Consider the following 18,054-nt stretch of genomic DNA (forward strand, 5'->3'; position numbering starts at 1 on the left):
AGCCCGGGGGGGAAGCGATACATTGAGCACTATGCCGGATACTCAGGACTGGGGCCACAGGTGAAGGTTACCAGGCCGCATGATAACCATCCCGTAGTTAATAGGAAATTGCTAATCGTCCCCTGTAGATTATTACACATCTGGACTGCTAATTATAACACAGATGTCATTACATGTCATTCTCCCATTATACAACACCACGACTATCGGGAGGGTGAAGTCTCTTAAGGGCTTCTTATTAGGGCTCGTTTTGTCACTGCCACAATTACCCCAGGGTACAAAGTATCCAAAACCATCACGCATCAATCTGGACAATCAGCCAATGAACTGTGACGCGTTTCGGGATGAAGTCACTCACCACTTTAGGCCAGTACGGAAGCAGGATCCTCTGGTCATCAACAATCATGATTTGTACGTCTTTGTGTGAACTGTTGGCGAACGCCGGGCCCAAATCCTTGGCGATAAAGTCTCTCATGCCCTCAGGTGTGAACCCCAAACTCTGAAACGGATAATCACTCATCATCCCAGCTGTGGGCTCGTTCTCCACTGTTACCGCCCAAAATGTCAAATTGTGCTTTGCATAGTCATCCAAAAACCTAGAATGTTATAGGAAAATACCTTGTTAGGATTAAACCATGATCTCCACTAGACTCAACTACAAGGGACCTTTATCCAGACCTGATGAAGTACTGGGCCCAGGCTTTGTGGTACTGGTCCCCGGGAGATCCTTTCAAGGTACCCTTGCCTGTAATCTTTCCATTCGTCTTCATCCATGGCGGGGCTGTCCATGGACTGGCGAAGAGGGATATGGGTTTTTTGGATAAGGCCATGGCTTTTTGGATTATAGGAATCTAGGAGAAGAAATTTAAGGTGGTTAGTAGAACTACTGCCATGACCTTCGCGTCTACAGCCTACTGCCATGACCTTCGTATCTATAGCCTACTGCCATTACCTTCATATCTACAGCCTACTGCCATGGGCATTCACGTCTATAGCCTACTGCCATGACCTTCATATCTACAGCCTACTGCCATGGCCATTCACATCTACAGCCTACTGCCATGACCTTCGTATCTACAGCCTACTGCCATGACCTTCGTATCTATAGCCTACTGCCACGACCTTCGTATCTATAGCCTATTGCCATGGCCATTCACGTCTACAGCCTACTGCCATGACCTTCGTATCTATAGCCTACTGCCATGACCATTCACGTCTACAGCCTACTGCCATGGCCTTCGTGCCTACAGCCTACTGCCATGGCCTTCGTATCTTACCTTCAGCTTGATGTCTTCAACCTGCAGACTGAAAGATTCTAACTTAAAGTCGCCCTCGGTATCAAGGTAGGTGTAGATTCGAGTGGAGAAGTCACAGCTGGCCATAGGAACACGGAGTATGTTGTATCCGATACCTGGGCAACAAGAATGGTTTACATGACTCTCTCATACATCACACAAACAGAGTCCCATGCACACACCAAGTGGTATCACCTTCCTCGGAGAAGTAGGACTTGAGAAGGTTCATTTGGCTCCCGTCACTAAGAGCAAAGATGTTCATTGCTGCAGAGTCAGTCACCGCTCCACCAAAACCCTTCATGACTTGAAATCTCTGCTTGTCATTCAGCGTTAGGGTCAAATCTAGACAGAAACAGGTCATCTCTAGCAATCCTACCCTGCATTTTGGCTGAATATGCATTAACCTCAATTTAGGAGTCTGCACAGATTGGTTTGCGGTCTTTGGAGATGTTGCAGGTAAGTAAGGTCACAAACATAAGTATATCATGGGTCATGGCCTCTGAAACACATCCAGAGACCTGCAAAAAAAATCTGATGCCCAGCACGGACAACCACTGGCCTAATGAGTTAAGCAAAGACCGTTTCAGAAACAGACTTGGTCATCTGTCTTCTATAGATATATATACGTATATAAATGCAGCATATTTACCTGAGGGAACAGTCTGGTTCTTGACGATGGGTCCCGTGCTTTCCTGAAGACGCTTGCCAGACTGACTGCTCTCATACACAGTGAAGTTACCCAGGGGTGGGAGGTTGGTGGCGCCCAAACTGTCGCAGTAGGTGGCATTACATCTACAAACAACTGAACTGTGCCCAAAATTCTCTGCTACACATGGGAAAGAGCCTGAAAGATTAAAGTGGGACCCAAGTACAAAGACACAGTTTGGTGGCTGCTCCCGACACAGGACCCACACTGCACGGACCCCCTCATTAAGTGCTCACTCACCTGAAACACTGGCAAACGGAGCCAGAGCAACCAAAACCAGCAATCGTATGTCCAACATGTCTCCGCCTGACCGCAAAGTACCACCAGGGTTACAGGCCGATCCACTCTGCAGGAAAAGTGGGGAATACAGACAGAGAAATAGGGAATGTTACTCTGTAATGAGGCTGGGATCGTGGGCAGGGACAGAACATGACCACACACGGGAAGTCTTACAGCGAGTGCACAAGCGCAGTCACCTTCCCGCCGAATAATGCCAAGCGGATTAGTATGGGATGTAGGGGTCACCACGCAGCATTATTATCCAAACAGGAGGTACACAGAATGTAATATAGCAGTGTACAGTATAGTATGTAATATAGTGCCATACAGTATATTGTATAGTATGTAATACAGTACTGTACAGTATGTAAAATAGCAGTGTACAGTATAGTATGTAATATAGTGCCATACAGTATATTGTATAGTATGTAATACAGTACTGTACAGTATGTAATATAGCAGTGTACAGTATAGTATGTAATATAGTGCCATACAGTATATTGTATAGTATGTAATACAGTACTGTACAGTATGTAATATAGCAGTGTACAGTATAGTATGTAATATAGTGCCATACAGTATATTATATAGCACTATATAGTATGTAATACAGTACTGTACAGTATGTAATATAGCAGTGTACAGTATAGTATGTAATATAGTGCCATACAGTATATTATATAGCACTGTATAGTATGTAATACAGTACTGTACAGTATGTAATACCTGTATAGCAGTGTACAGTATAGTATATAATAGTGCCATACAGTATATAATATAGCACTGTATAGTATGTAATACAGTACTGTACAGTATGTAATATAGCAGTGTACAGTATACTATGTAATATAGTGCCATACAGTATATTGTATAGTATGTAATACAGTACTGTACAGTATGTAATAGCAGTGTACAGTATAGTATGTAATATAGTGCCATACAGTATATTGTATAGTATGTAATACAGTACTGTACAGTATGTAATATAGCAGTGTACAGTATAGTATGTAATATAGTGCCATACAGTATATTGTATAGTATGTAATACAGTACTGTACAGTATGTAATATAGCAGTGTACAGTATAGTATGTAATATAGTGCCATACAGTATAGTATGTAATACAGTACTGTACAGTACGTAATAGTACTGTACAGTATGTAATATAGCAGTGTACAGTATAGTATGTAATATAGCACTGTATAGTATGTAATACAGTACTGTACAGTATGTAATATAGCAGTGTAGAGTTTAGTATGTAATATAGTGCCATACAGTATATTATATAGCACTGTATAGTATGTAATACAGTACTGTACAGTATGTAATATAGCAGTGTACAGTATAGTATGTAATATAGTGCCATACAGTATATTGTATAGTATGTAATACAGTACTGTACAGTATGTAATATAGCAGTGTACAGTATAGTATGTAATAGTGCCATACAGTATATTATATAGCACTGTATAGTATGTAATACAGTACTGTACAGTATGTAATATAGCAGTGTACAGTATAGTATGTAATATAGTGCCATACAGTATATTATATAGCACTGTATAGTATGTAATACAGTACTGTACAGTATGTAATATAGCAGTGTACAGTATAGTATGTAATATAGTGCCATACAGTATATTATATAGCACTGCATAGTATGTAATATAGCAGTGTACAGTATAGTATGTAATATAGTGCCATACAGTATATTATATAGCACTGTATAGTATGTAATACAGTACTGTACAGTATGTAATATAGCAGTGTACAGTATAGTATGTAATAGTGCCATACAGTATATTGTATAGTATGTAATACAGTACTGTACAGTATGTAATATAGCAGTGTACAGTATAGTATGTAATATAGTGCCATACAGTATATTATATAGCACTGTATAGTATGTAATACAGTACTGTACAGTATGTAATATAGCAGTGTACAGTATAGTATGTAATATAGTGCCATACAGTATATTATATAGCACTGTATAGTATGTAATACAGTACTGTACAGTATGTAATATAGCAGTGTACAGTATAGTATGTAATATAGTGCCATACAGTATATTATATAGCACTGTATAGTATGTAATACAGTACTGTACAGTATGTAATATAGCAGTGTACAGTATAGTATGTAATATAGTGCCATACAGTATATTGTATAGTATGTAATACAGTACTGTACAGTATGTAATATAGCAGTGTACAGTATAGTATGTAATATAGTGCCATACATTATATTATATAGCACTGTATAGTATGTAATACAGTACTGTACAGTATGTAATATAGCAGTGTACAGTATAGTATGTAATATAGTGCCATACAGTATATTATATAGCACTGCATAGTATGTAATACAGTACTGTACAGTATGTAATATAGCAGTGTACAGTATAGTATGTAATATAGTGCCATACAGTATATTGTATAGTATGTAATACAGTACTGTACAGTATGTAATATAGCAGTGTACAGTATAGTATGTAATATAGTGCCATACATTATATTATATAGCACTGTATAGTATGTAATACAGTACTGTACAGTATGTAATATAGCAGTGTACAGTATAGTATGTAATATAGTGCCATACAGTATATTATATAGCACTGTATAGTATGTAATACAGTACTGTACAGTATGTAATATAGCAGTGTACAGTATAGTATGTAATATAGTGCCATACAGTATATTATATAGCACTGTATAGTATGTAATACAGTACTGTACAGTATGTAATATAGCAGTGTACAGTATAGTATGTAATATAGTGCCATACAGTATATTGTATAGTATGTAATACAGTACTGTACAGTATGTAATATAGCAGTGTACAGTATAGTATGTAATATAGTGCCATACATTATATTATATAGCACTGTATAGTATGTAATACAGTACTGTACAGTATGTAATATAGCAGTGTACAGTATAGTATGTAATATAGTGCCATACAGTATATTATATAGCACTGTATAGTATGTAATACAGTACTGTACAGTATGTAATATAGCAGTGTACAGTATAGTATGTAATATAGTGCCATACAGTATATTGTATAGTATGTAATACAGTACTGTACAGTATGTAATATAGCAGTGTACAGTATAGTATGTAATATAGTGCCATACATTATATTATATAGCACTGTATAGTATGTAATACAGTACTGTACAGTATGTAATATAGCAGTGTACAGTATAGTATGTAATATAGTGCCATACAGTATATTATATAGCACTGCATAGTATGTAATACAGTACTGTACAGTATGTAATACCTGTATAGCAGTGTACAGTATAGTATGTAATAGTGCCATACAGTATATAATATAGCACTGTATAGTATGTAATACAGTACTGTACAGTATGTTCTATAGCAGCAATTATGTAACATAGTACTGTACATTATGCTATACAGCAGCATATAGTATAATATAGTACTGTACAGTATGTTCTATAGCAGCAATTATGTAACATAGTACTGTACATTATGCTATACAGCAGCATATAGTATAATATAGTACTGTACAGTATGTTATATAGCAGCATATAGTATAATATAGTACTGTACATTATGCTATACAGCAGCATATAGTATAATATAGTACTGTACAGTATGTTATATAGCAGCATATAGTATAATATAGTACTGTACATTATGCTATACAGCAGCATATAGTATAATATAGTACTGTACAGTATGTTATATAGCAGCATATAGTATAATATAGTACTGTACAGTATGTTATATAGCAGCGTATAGTATAATATAGTACTGTACAGTATGTTATATAGCAGCATATAGTATAATATAGTACTGTACAGTATGTTATATAGCAGCGTATAGTATAATATAGTACTGTACAGTATGTTATATAGCAGCGTATAGTATAATATAGTACTGTACAGTATGTTATATAGCAGCATATAGTATAATATAGTACTGTACAGTATGTTATATAGCAGCGTATAGTATAATATAGTACTGTACAGTATGTTATATAGCAGCGTATAGTATAATATAGTACTGTACAGTATGTTATACAGCAGCGTATAGTATAATATAGTACTGTACAGTATGTTATATAATATTGTAGAATTATACACACTGTATAGTCACGCACTCTGTGCCCCCATGAAAACATGCACGCTGTGCTCCCATATACACTGTGCCCCTCACATATATACAGACTGTACACACACACACTGTGCCCCCCCATATATATATATATATATATATATATACATACATACATACTGTGCCCCCCCATATATATACACACACACTGTGCCCCCCATACACACACAATGTGCCCCCCATACATACACACACACAATGTGCCCCCCATACATACACACACACAATGTGCCCCCCATACATACACACACACAATGTGCCCCCCATACATACACACAATGTGCTCCCCATACATACACACAATGTGCTCCCCATATATACATACATTATATATATATATATATACATACACACACACACACACAGTGCCCCCATATATGTACACACACACACTGTGCCCCCCCCATATATATATACATACACACACTGTGCCCCCCCATATATATATATATATATATATATACACATACACAGTGCCCCCCCATATATTTATATACACACACACAGTGCCCCCCATATATGTACACACACACACACAGTGCCCCCCATCATTACGTAGCCGGAGTCCCTTAGCGGAGAGGACCTGTGAGTCACACACTACTCACCCCCCTCCTCCCGGCCTGAGTCTGACACTTCCGGGTCATGTGACCGCTCAGCAGTCAGCACCAGTCATGTGACCTGTAAGTAGGAGAGACAGGGGCTGGGAAGTGATAAAGTGCAGTGATAAACGACCAGCCAATCAGCTCCTAACTGTCATGTTACAGGCTGTTAGAAAAATGACAGCTGGGAGCTGATTGGCTGGTCGTTTATCACTCTGCACTTCATCACTTCCCAGAGCTTAGTACATCTGCCCCTATGTGTCAGCTGCTGCTTAGCCTCAGTGCCAGGGGTCTCCCCATTCTGCCCCACTGATCACTGAGACCGCAGTACAGGGGCAGATGGGGTATACACAGGAATAAGAGGCCCTACTACTAACATCTGTTCACCCCCCCACTGACAGTGCATGTTTTCCTGGTCTCCCTGCTGCAGCACAGGTCTAATCATTGCTGACTTCTATGATTATATGGTGTGGATAGGCTACTCAGGTTACCTACACCTGTCCTATACTCACTCGTGTTACCTACACCTGTCCTATACTCACTCGTGTCACCTACACCTGTCCTATACTCACTCGTGTCACCTACACCTGTCCTATACTCACTCATGTACCTGTCCTATACTCACTCGTGTTACCTACACCTGTCCTATACTCACTCGTGTTACCTACACCTGTCCTATACTCACTCGTGTTACCTACACCTGTCCTATACTCACTCATGTACCTGTCCTATACTCACTCATGTCACCTACACCTGTCCTATACTCCCTCGTGTCACCTACACCTGCCGGGTACTCACTCATGTTACCTACACCTGTCCTATACTCACTCGTGTCACCTACACCTGTCCTATACTCACTCGTGTTACCTACACCTGTCCTATACTCACTCGTGTTACCTACACCTGTCCTATACTCACTCGTGTTACCTACACCTGTCCTATACTCACTCATGTCACCTACACCTGTCCTATACTCCCTCGTGTCACCTACACCTGCCGGGTACTCACTCATGTTACCTACACCTGTCCTTTACTCACTCGTGTCACCTACACCTGTCCTATACTCACTCGTGTTACCTACACCTGTCCTATACTCACTCGTGTCACCTACACCTGTCCTATACTCACTCGTGTCACCTACACCTGTCCTATACTCACTCGTGTCACCTACACCTGCCGGGTACTCACTCGTGTCACCTACACCTGCCGGGTACTCACTCATGTCACCTACACTTGCCGGGTACTCACTCGTGTCACCTACACCTGCCGGGTACTCACTCGTGTCACCTACACCTGCCGGGTACTCACTCGTGTTACCTACACCTGTCCTATACTCACTCGTGTCACCTACACCTGTCCTATACTCCCTCGTGTCACCTACACCTGCCGGGTACTCACTCATGTTACCTACACCTGTCCTATACTCACTCGTGTCACCTACACCTGTCCTATACTCACTCGTGTTACCTACACCTGTCCTATACTCACTCGTGTCACCTACACCTGTCCTATACTCACTCGTGTCACCTACACCTGTCCTATACTCACTCGTGTCACCTACACCTGCCGGGTACTCACTCGTGTCACCTACACCTGCCGGGTACTCACTCGTGTCACCTACACTTGCCGGGTACTCACTTGTGTCACCTACACTTGCCGGGTACTCACTCGTGTCACCTACACCTGCCGGGTACTCACTCGTGTCACCTACACCTGCCGGGTACTCACTCGTGTCACCTACACCTGCCGGGTACTCACTCGTGTCACCTACACCTGCCGGGTACTCACTCGTGTCACCCACACCTGTCCTATACTCACTCGTGTCACCTACACCTGTCCTACACTAGGCCTATACTCACTCGTGTTACCTACACCTGTCCTATACTCACTCGTGTTACCTACACCTGTCCTATACTCACTCGTGTTACCTACACCTGTCCTATACTCACTCGTGTTACCTACACCTGTCCTATACTCACTCGTGTTACCTACACCTGTCCTATACTCACTCGTGTTACCTACACCTGTCCTATACTCACTCGTGTCACCTACACCTGTCCTATACTCACTCGTGTCACCTACACCTGTCCTATACTCACTCGTGTCACCTACACCTGTCCTATACTCACTCATGTTACCTACACCTGTCCTACACTAGGCCTATACTCACTCGTGTTACCTACACCTGTCCTATACTCACTCGTGTCACCTACACCTGTCCTATACGCACTCGTGTTACCTACACCTGTCCTATACTCACTCGTGTTACCTACACCTGTCCTATACTCACTCGTGTTACATGCACCTTACTGATACTCCCTCATGTACCTGTCCTACACTCACTCGTGTCACCTACACTAGGCCTATACTCACTCGTGTTACCTACACCTGTCCTATACTGACTCGTGCCACCTACACCTGTCCTATACTCACTCGTGTTACATGCACCTTACTGATACTCCCTCATGTACCTGTCCTATACTCACTCGTGTCACCTATACCTGTCCTATACTCACTCGTGTTACATGCACCTTACTGATACTCCCTCATGTACCTGTCCTATACTCACTCGTGTCACCTACACCTGTCCTATACTCACTCGTGTCACCTACACCTGTCCTACATTAGGCCTATACTCACTCGTGTTACATGCACCTTACTGATACTCCCTCATGTACCTGTCCTATACTCACTCGTGTCACCTACACTAGGCCTATACTCACTCGTGTTACCTACACCTGTCCTATACTCACTCGTGCCACCTACACCTGTCCTATACTCACTCGTGTTACATGCACCTTACTGATACTCCCTCATGTACCTGTCCTATACTCACTCGTGCCACCTACACCTGTCCTATACTCACTCGTGTTACATGCACCTTACGGATACTCCCTCATGTACCTGTCCTATACTCACTCGTGTCACCTACACCTGTCCTATACTCACGTGTCACCTACACCTGTCCTATACTCACTCGTGTCACCTACACCTGTCCTACACTAGGCCTATACTCACTCGTGTTACCTACACCTGTCCTATACTCCCTCGTGCCACCTACACCTGTCCTATACTAGGCCTATACTCACTCGTGTTACCTACACCTGTCCTATACTCCCTCGTGCCACCTACACCTGTCCTATACTCACTCGTGTTACATGCACCTTACTGATACTCCCTCATGTACCTGTCCTATACTCACTCGTGTCACCTACACCTGTCCTATATGCACTCGTGTCACCTACACCTGTCCTATACTCCCTCATGTACCTGTCCTATACTCACTCGTGTCACCTACACCTGTCCTATACTCACTCGTGTCACCTACACCTGTCCTATACTCACTCGTGTCACCTACACCTGTCCTATACTCACTCATGTTACCTACACCTGTCCTACACTAGGCCTATACTCACTCGTGTTACCTACACCTGTCCTATACTCACTCGTGTCACCTACACTAGGCCTATACTCACTCATGTTACCTACACCTGTCCTATACTCACTCGTGCCACCTACACCTGTCCTATACTCACTCGTGTTACATGCACCTTACTGATACTCCCTCATGTACCTGTCCTATACTCACTCGTGTCACCTATACCTGTCCTATACTCACTCGTGTCACCTACACTAGGCCTATACTTGTGTCACCTATACCTGTCCTATACTCACTCGTGTCACCTACGCCTGTCCTATACTCACTCGTGTCACCTACCCCTGTCCTATACTCCCTCGTGTCACCTACCCCTGTCCTATACTCCCTCGTGTCACCTACACCTGTCCTATACTCCCTCGTGTCACCTACACCTGTCCTATACTCCCTCGTGTCACCTACACCTGTCCTATACTCCCTCGTGTCACCTACACCTGTCCTATACTCCCTCGTGTCACCTACACCTGTCCTATACTCACTCGTGTCACCTACACCTGCCGGGTACTCACTCGTGTCACCTACACTAGGCCTATACTCACTCGTGTCACCTACACTAGGCCTATACTCATTCGTGTCACCTACACTAGGCCTATACTCCCTCGTGTTACCTACACCTGTCCTATACTCCCTCGTGTTACCTACACCTGTCCGGTACTCACTCATGTTACATACACATGCCGGGTACTCACTCATGTTACCTACACCTGCCAGGTACTCACTCCGGTTACCTACACCTGCCAGGTACTCACTCCGGTTACCTACACCTGTCCTATACTCACTCATGTTACATACACCTGCCAGGTACTCACTCATGTTACCTACACCTGTCTTATACTCACTCATGTTACATACACCTGCCGGGTACTCACTCATGTTACCTACACCTGTCCTATACTCACTCATGTTACATACACCTGTCCTATACTCACTCATGTTACCTACGCCTGCCGAGTACTCACTCATGTTACCTACGCCTGCCGAGTACTCACTCATGTTACCTACGCCTGTCCTATACTCACTCATGTTACCTACACCTGTCCTATACTCACTCATGTTACCTACACTTGTCCTATACTCACTCATGTTACCTATACCTGTCCTATACTCACTCATGTTACATGCACCTGCCTGATACTCACTCATGTTACATACACCTGTCCCTATACTCACTCATGTTACATACACCTGTCCCTATACTCACTCATGTTACATGCGCCTGTCCTATACTCACTCATGTTACATACGCCTGTCCTATACTCACTCATGTTACATACGCCTGTCCTATACTCACTCATGTTACCTACGCCTGTCCTATTCTCACTCATGTTACCTACACCTGCCGGGTACTCACTCATGTTACCTACACCTGCCGGGTACTCACTCATGTTACCTACACCTGCCGGGTACTCACTCATGTTACCTACACCTGTCCTATACTCACTCATGTTACATACACCTGCCGGGTACTCACTCATGTTACATACACCTGCCGGGTACTCACTCATGTTACATACACCTGCCGGGTACTCATTCCCAGTCTAATAAGTAGTCACACATTGTATGTTTTGCAGTTAGTAAATGATCAGAGTGCACTTGTGATCTCCAGGATGCTGCAAGATACAGACAACAATTCAGACAGAACTGGTCAGCATCAAAGTGATATCAAAGCCGTATACCCTCGTTGTATCGTTCCCCTGGTATCCCAGATATGCCATTAAATCATATTCAACTGTGAGATCATTACAAAAGGTTTAAGAAAAAAACAGATAAACATTCTGAATATTTTTTGCTATTCATTCTGCCACCAAAAGGCTTATATTAGTATATGCAGATCAATTAATTTTGTTATTTGACTTTTATTTAAATATTCATTTGTATACTGCTAATTATATGGTGCATGTATCCTGAAGAAGTGATAGTACTATACCATGAAACGCGTTTAGAATCATTGTCGATGAAACAGTTTGATTTGCTTAGAATGCGTAATTCAGACATCTAGCTGTAGTTACCACTAATCCCGCGGGTACAAAACCTATTAAATGAAAATAAGGAGGCTCCAAAGTGCATGTAAAGGTCTGTGACGAAACGCGTTAGTCGTGGCTTAGTGACGCCATCTGGAGAGCGGCCACGATCTGCGCTCACCATAATAAAGCATGGGGCTTAGCTGAGAACATTTAAGGCGGCAGACGGGACCCCCATGCTATGCAAGCCTCTGTCACTATACTGTGTTGCCAATTACCTAAATAAAACAAAACAGTCAGACAATGGAGAGCTCCTATAAGGTGAGAGCGTGATAGCGTAACCTCTGGGGACAGGCATTACAATCAATGCAGGGTATTTCATTTTATCTCCGAAAACTGACCTATTGGATTGGCAGATCTCATATACATAATCAATTAGTAACAAAAACTTTGATTGCCTGAATTTATAGCTAAAAAACAAAAATTAACATTATTATGTCCTCCTATGTCCCACCACACCGCACAATCTCACTTTGTTCTCCTGGTCTATCCCATCACACAGCATGTTTTTATCAACCCTGTCCCTCCACAACCCTGAGCCTGCCTTCTATCCCATTCCACCATGACTGAAAGCATAGCCTCTAACCGGGACCACCATACAGTGGAGCATATCCCCTGGCCTGGTAGTCCACAAAGCAGAGTATGCCCCCACCATCTCTACACTACCTCACAGCATGTGTATAACTTCAATTCCCATTTACCCACATTATGTACACCATCCCAGCTCACATCCCACCACAGCCCAGAGTGTGTCCTCCATCCAACCACAGCCCAGAGTGTGTTCTCCATCCAACCACAGCCCAGAGTGTGTCCTCCATCCAACCACAGCCCAGAGTGTGTCCTCCATCCAACCACGACCCAGAGTGTGTCCTCCATCCAACCACGACCCAGAGTGTGTCCTCCATCCAACCACGACCCAGAGTGTGTCCTCCATCCCACCACACGACCCAGTGTGTCCTCCATCCCACCACACCCCAGAGTGTGTCCCCCATCCCACCACACCCCAGAGTGTGTCCTCCATCCCACCACACGACCCGGAGTGTGTCCTCCATCCCACCACACGACCCGGAGTGTGTCCTCCATCCCACCACACGACCCAGAGTGTGTACACCATCCCAGCTCACCACATCCCAGCGTTTATCCGGAAGCGGTATGATATGACAGGCGTCTAGATTCAGTCGCCTGTCATTTAACCCTCCCCGGGAAGCTGGCTGTCGGGCTTACGTCAGCTGGCTTCCCGATTGCATCCCGTTTATCCTCCATCCCACCACATTCCAGAATATGTCCTCCATCCCACCACACCCCAGAGTGTGTCCTCCATCCCACCACACCCCAGAGTGTGTCCTCCATCCCACCACACCCCAGAGTGTGTCCTCCATCCCAACACACGACCCAGAGTGTGACCTCCATCCCACCACACCGCAGAGTATGTACACCATCCCAGCTCACCACATCCCAGTGTTTATCCTCCATCCCACCACATTCCAGAGTATGTCCTCCATCCCACCACACCCCAGAGTGTGTCCTCCATCCCACCACACCCCATTGCATGTCCTCCATCCCGCCACTCGACCCAGAGTGTGTCCTCCATCCCACCACACCCCAGAGTATGTACACCATCCCAGCTCACCACATCCCAGCGATTATCCTCCATCCCACCACACGACCCAGAGTGTGTCCTCCATCCCACCACACCCCAGAGTATGTACACCATACCAGCTCACTACATCCCAGCGTTTATCCGGAAGCGGTATGATATGACAGGCGTCTAGATTCAGTCACCTGTCATTTAACCCTCCCCAGGAAGCCGGCTGTCGGGCTTACGTCAGCCGGCTTCCCGATTGCATCCCGTTTATCCTCCATCCCACCCCACCCCAGCATTTGTCCTCCATCCCCCACACCCCAGCATATGTCCTCCATCCCACCACACCCCAGCATATGTCCTCCATCCCACCACACCCCAGCATATGTCCTCCATCCCACCACACCCCAGCATTTGTCCTCCATCCCACCACACCCCAGTGTATGTCCTCCATCCCACCACATCCCAGCGTTTGTCCTCCATCCCCTACACCCCAGCGTTTGTCATCAATCCCACCACACCCCAGCGTTAGTCCTCCATCCCACCACAGCAAATATCTTTCATCCCACCACACTCCAGAGTATATCCTCCGTCCCACCACATCCCAGCCTAAGTCCTTCATGCCACCACACCCCACCCCCAGAGAATCCCTTCCATCCCACCACAGCTCAGAGAATCTCCTCCATCCCAGCATCTCTGTAACTCGGAGCATATCTTATCTACAGCTGATGATCGGTCTCCCACCCTGGCACATGACAACTCACAGTATACCGTATACTCCACCATGCCACACAACAACCCAGATGATGCTCTTCAGATGGAAGCCACCACAGAACCCAAAGAATATTCTCCCCTGCCAATTACAACCAGAGCACGATGTCCTTCTCAGCCTAACCCAAACGACAACATATCCTCTACCCCAGCCAAGCCAACTCAAAGTATGTTCCTCTCTCTGCCAAACCTAACCCATAGTATCTCTTTTGACCTCTCAAACCACATCCTACCCTCTGACAGTCCCGCCTAAACCACAAAAATACTTTAAAAAGCAAAATGTGGGTCATTGGATGTATTAGTGAAAACAAAACATTCACAGAAGCAATGTGCTTATCATACAGGGTATGGGTACACAGGCCAGGTTGGTGTTAGCCCTTCAATAGCAGAAACTTTGGACTTCGGGGCACAGAATAAATTAACATGCAAAGCCAAGGGACAGTGCCTGGATTTGGTGAATTGAATTGTTTGGGAACATTGTGGGGATACAGGTCCAACAATCGGGATAGAATCAGGGCACTAGAAGGTCACTTCTTGCGCGGTCATCCCCTGGTGCAATGCTCTGTGAGGTGCCACCAGCCAGTCATTGGCACGGATAGGGTTCTGTGCTGTTCCAAAGTCACTTTGTCCATAATATGTGAGATGTGGCCAGTGGCTGCACGTCGCTGGAGGGACAGTCTCTTTACACGGCGCTTTCTTTGTACATCCCGTTCAGGCTGTGAGGGCGTCTGTTCCCCCGTCGACTGGTGGACAGGAGACGTCGGAGAGAGGAAGTCGAGCTCAGGTCTCCACAGCTCTGCAAGGACATCCCAACTTGGGGTCTTTCATTATCAACAGAAAGAGGACTTTTAAGAGTCTGAGAAGAGGCAAAAGTGGAAGAAAAATGACCCATTAACAACGCCAATTCCTAAAACAACTCATTAAACTCATAATAAACCCCGAAGGATGGGCCAGAGAGAAGTAGTGGACACCTCAGGGTCATGTGTAGACCAACTCTCACCTGCTTGGAGTTGTCTCCTCCCTCCTTCAAGCTTCTCCGGGATCGGTGCAGGAATCTTGCCACCAGCACCCGTGTGTTACGCCCTCCCTTCAGGTCTCCCAGAGACAGGGCCCCACCCCTGGAGAGTCGCTGAACCGTCTTGTGCGGTAAGTGGAATCTGCTCTTCCCCCCTGAGCTTGTGCGGAAGAGACTGGGTGAGCCAGGCAGCCGCAGTCTGTGCAGACCGGGCTCCGCGCAGAGAGCTGCGGGACAAAGACCACATGTCACATCATAAACCCCTCACGTTCGGGTTATGGGGGAGTCCTGTGACTCGTTATATGCTCTGCGCAGTAAGAGCTGAGTACGGGAAAGGTTTACCAGGATATGCACCATTAGGACTAGTCCATCGGGACCTGCTCACTCTCTTTTTCACCCAATAAATACAGATAATCAGTGCGCTGCTAATTCACGTTGCTGTGTATAACAACATGTAATATTAATTTCCACAATAATGCAATGTTCATTCTAGCACCCTGCACCTGTCACAGCCCGTGCAGTTCCTCTTCCCTGCCTGGGGTGTCGCTCTCTGCTCTGGTGCTTCTAGCACACTCAGCTGATGCAACAGACTGCTGAGATACAGGCCTGAGTGTACTAGAAGCATCAGAGCAGAGAGCGACACCCCAGGCAGGACAGAGGAACTGCACCGGGCTGTGACAGGGGCAGGGAGCTAGAATGAAGACTAAGGATGTAAAATACAAGCAATACTGGTCAGAGTCCAGCTTATACCAATGATCAGAGGGGGACGACCAACATACGGTGACCACAGAACCTATACATAACAATGACTGTGTGCTCTCCGCTAGCATGTAGCTTCAATCCCTAATAATACTCGGGGAAGAGGTGATGCTGTAACACAAATAACTCTAATTATACTGTATATAATCCAATCACCTAAGATACACAGCACAGTACTGGCTAATGTAATGAGATATATACACAGCTCCCGGGATACAATGCTGGTTATACCCAGCTGTGATACCAGGACTGTATGTATGTGTGTCTGCTGGTCACTAAGTACAGTCACCTAAGATACACAGCACAGTACTGGCTAATGTAATGAGATATATACACAGCTCCCGGGATACAATGCTGGTGATACCCAGCTGTGATACCAGGACTGTATGTATGTGTGTCTGCTGGTCACTAAGTACAGTCACCTAAGATACACAGCACAGTACTGGCTAATGTAATGAGATATATACACAGCTCCCGGTATACAATGCTGGTTATACCCAGCTGTGATGCCAGGACTGTATGTATGTGTGTCTGCTGGTCACTAAGTACAGTCACCTAAGATACACAGCACAGTACTGGCTAATGTAATGAGATATATACACAGCTCCCGGTATACAATGCTGGTTACACCCAGCTGTGATACCAGGACTGTATGTATGTGTGTCTGCTGGTCACTAAGTACAGTCACCTAAGATACACAGCACAGTACTGGCTAATGTAATGAGATATATACACAGCTCCCGGGATACAATGCTGGTTATACCCAGCTGTGATACCAGGACTGTATGTATGTATGTCTGCTGGTCACTAAGTACAGTCACCTAAGATACACAGCACAGTACTGGCTAATGTAATGAGATATATACACAGCTCCCGGGATACAATGCTGGTTACACCCAGCTGTGATGTCAGGACTGTATGTATGTGTGTCTGCTGGTCACTAAGTACAGTCACCTAAGATACACAGCACAGTACTGGCTAATGTAATGAGATATATACACAGCTCCCGGGATACAATGCTGGTTATACCCAGCTGTGATACCAGGACTGTATGTATGTGTGTCTGCTGGTCACTGAGTACAGTCACCTAAGATACACAGCACAGTACTGGCTAATGTAATGAGAGAAAACACAGCTCCCGGGATACAATGCTGGTTATACCCAGCTGTGATACCAGGACTGTATGTATGTGTGTCTGCTGGTCACTGAGTACAGTCACCTAAGATACACAGCACAGTACTGGCTAATGTAATGAGAGAATACACAGCTCCCGGGATACAATGCTGGTTATACCCAGCTGTGATGTCAGGACTGTATGTATCTGTGTCTGCTGGTCACTAAGTACAGTCACCTAAGATACACAGCACAGTACTGGCTAATGTAATGAGATATATACACAGCTCCCGGGATACAATGCTGGTTATACCCAGCTGTGATGTCA

General features: G+C 44.6%; 2 protein-coding genes across 6 annotated transcripts in view; both read right to left on the reverse strand.

Annotated features, from left to right (window-relative positions):
* The window catches only part of GBA1 (glucosylceramidase beta 1), a 36,835-nt gene extending 29,726 nt beyond the window's left edge, over positions 1 to 7,109 (reverse strand). The window contains exons 1-7 of one of the 2 annotated variants that reach the window (XM_088448473.1): positions 7,036 to 7,109; positions 2,242 to 2,347; positions 1,945 to 2,139; positions 1,491 to 1,637; positions 1,278 to 1,411; positions 679 to 851; positions 359 to 596 (exon numbers count right to left, since the gene is read on the reverse strand). In XM_088448473.1, the coding sequence (XP_088304599.1) occupies positions 359 to 596; positions 679 to 851; positions 1,278 to 1,411; positions 1,491 to 1,637; positions 1,945 to 2,139; positions 2,242 to 2,347; positions 7,036 to 7,074 (1,032 nt within the window). In that variant the 5' untranslated portion in view covers positions 7,075 to 7,109. The other variant, XM_088448474.1, reaches the window with a different exon arrangement.
* A 7,620-nt stretch (positions 7,110 to 14,729) lies between these two features.
* The window catches only part of ENTREP3 (endosomal transmembrane epsin interactor 3), a 31,368-nt gene continuing 28,043 nt past the window's right edge, over positions 14,730 to 18,054 (reverse strand). For 3 of the 4 annotated variants that reach the window (XM_088448482.1, XM_088448481.1, XM_088448480.1), the window contains 2 exons: positions 15,840 to 16,081; positions 14,730 to 15,695 (listed from right to left, as the gene is read on the reverse strand). In XM_088448482.1, the coding sequence (XP_088304608.1) occupies positions 15,522 to 15,695; positions 15,840 to 16,081 (416 nt within the window). In that variant the 3' untranslated portion in view covers positions 14,730 to 15,521. The remainder of the gene's footprint in view (positions 15,696 to 15,839; positions 16,082 to 18,054) is intronic. The other variant, XM_088448483.1, reaches the window with a different exon arrangement.

Source organism: Taudactylus pleione, unplaced genomic scaffold (assembly GCF_031769625.1).
Source record: "Taudactylus pleione unplaced genomic scaffold, aTauple2 ptg000455l, whole genome shotgun sequence".
Classification (NCBI taxonomy): Eukaryota; Metazoa; Chordata; class Amphibia; order Anura; family Myobatrachidae; genus Taudactylus; species Taudactylus pleione.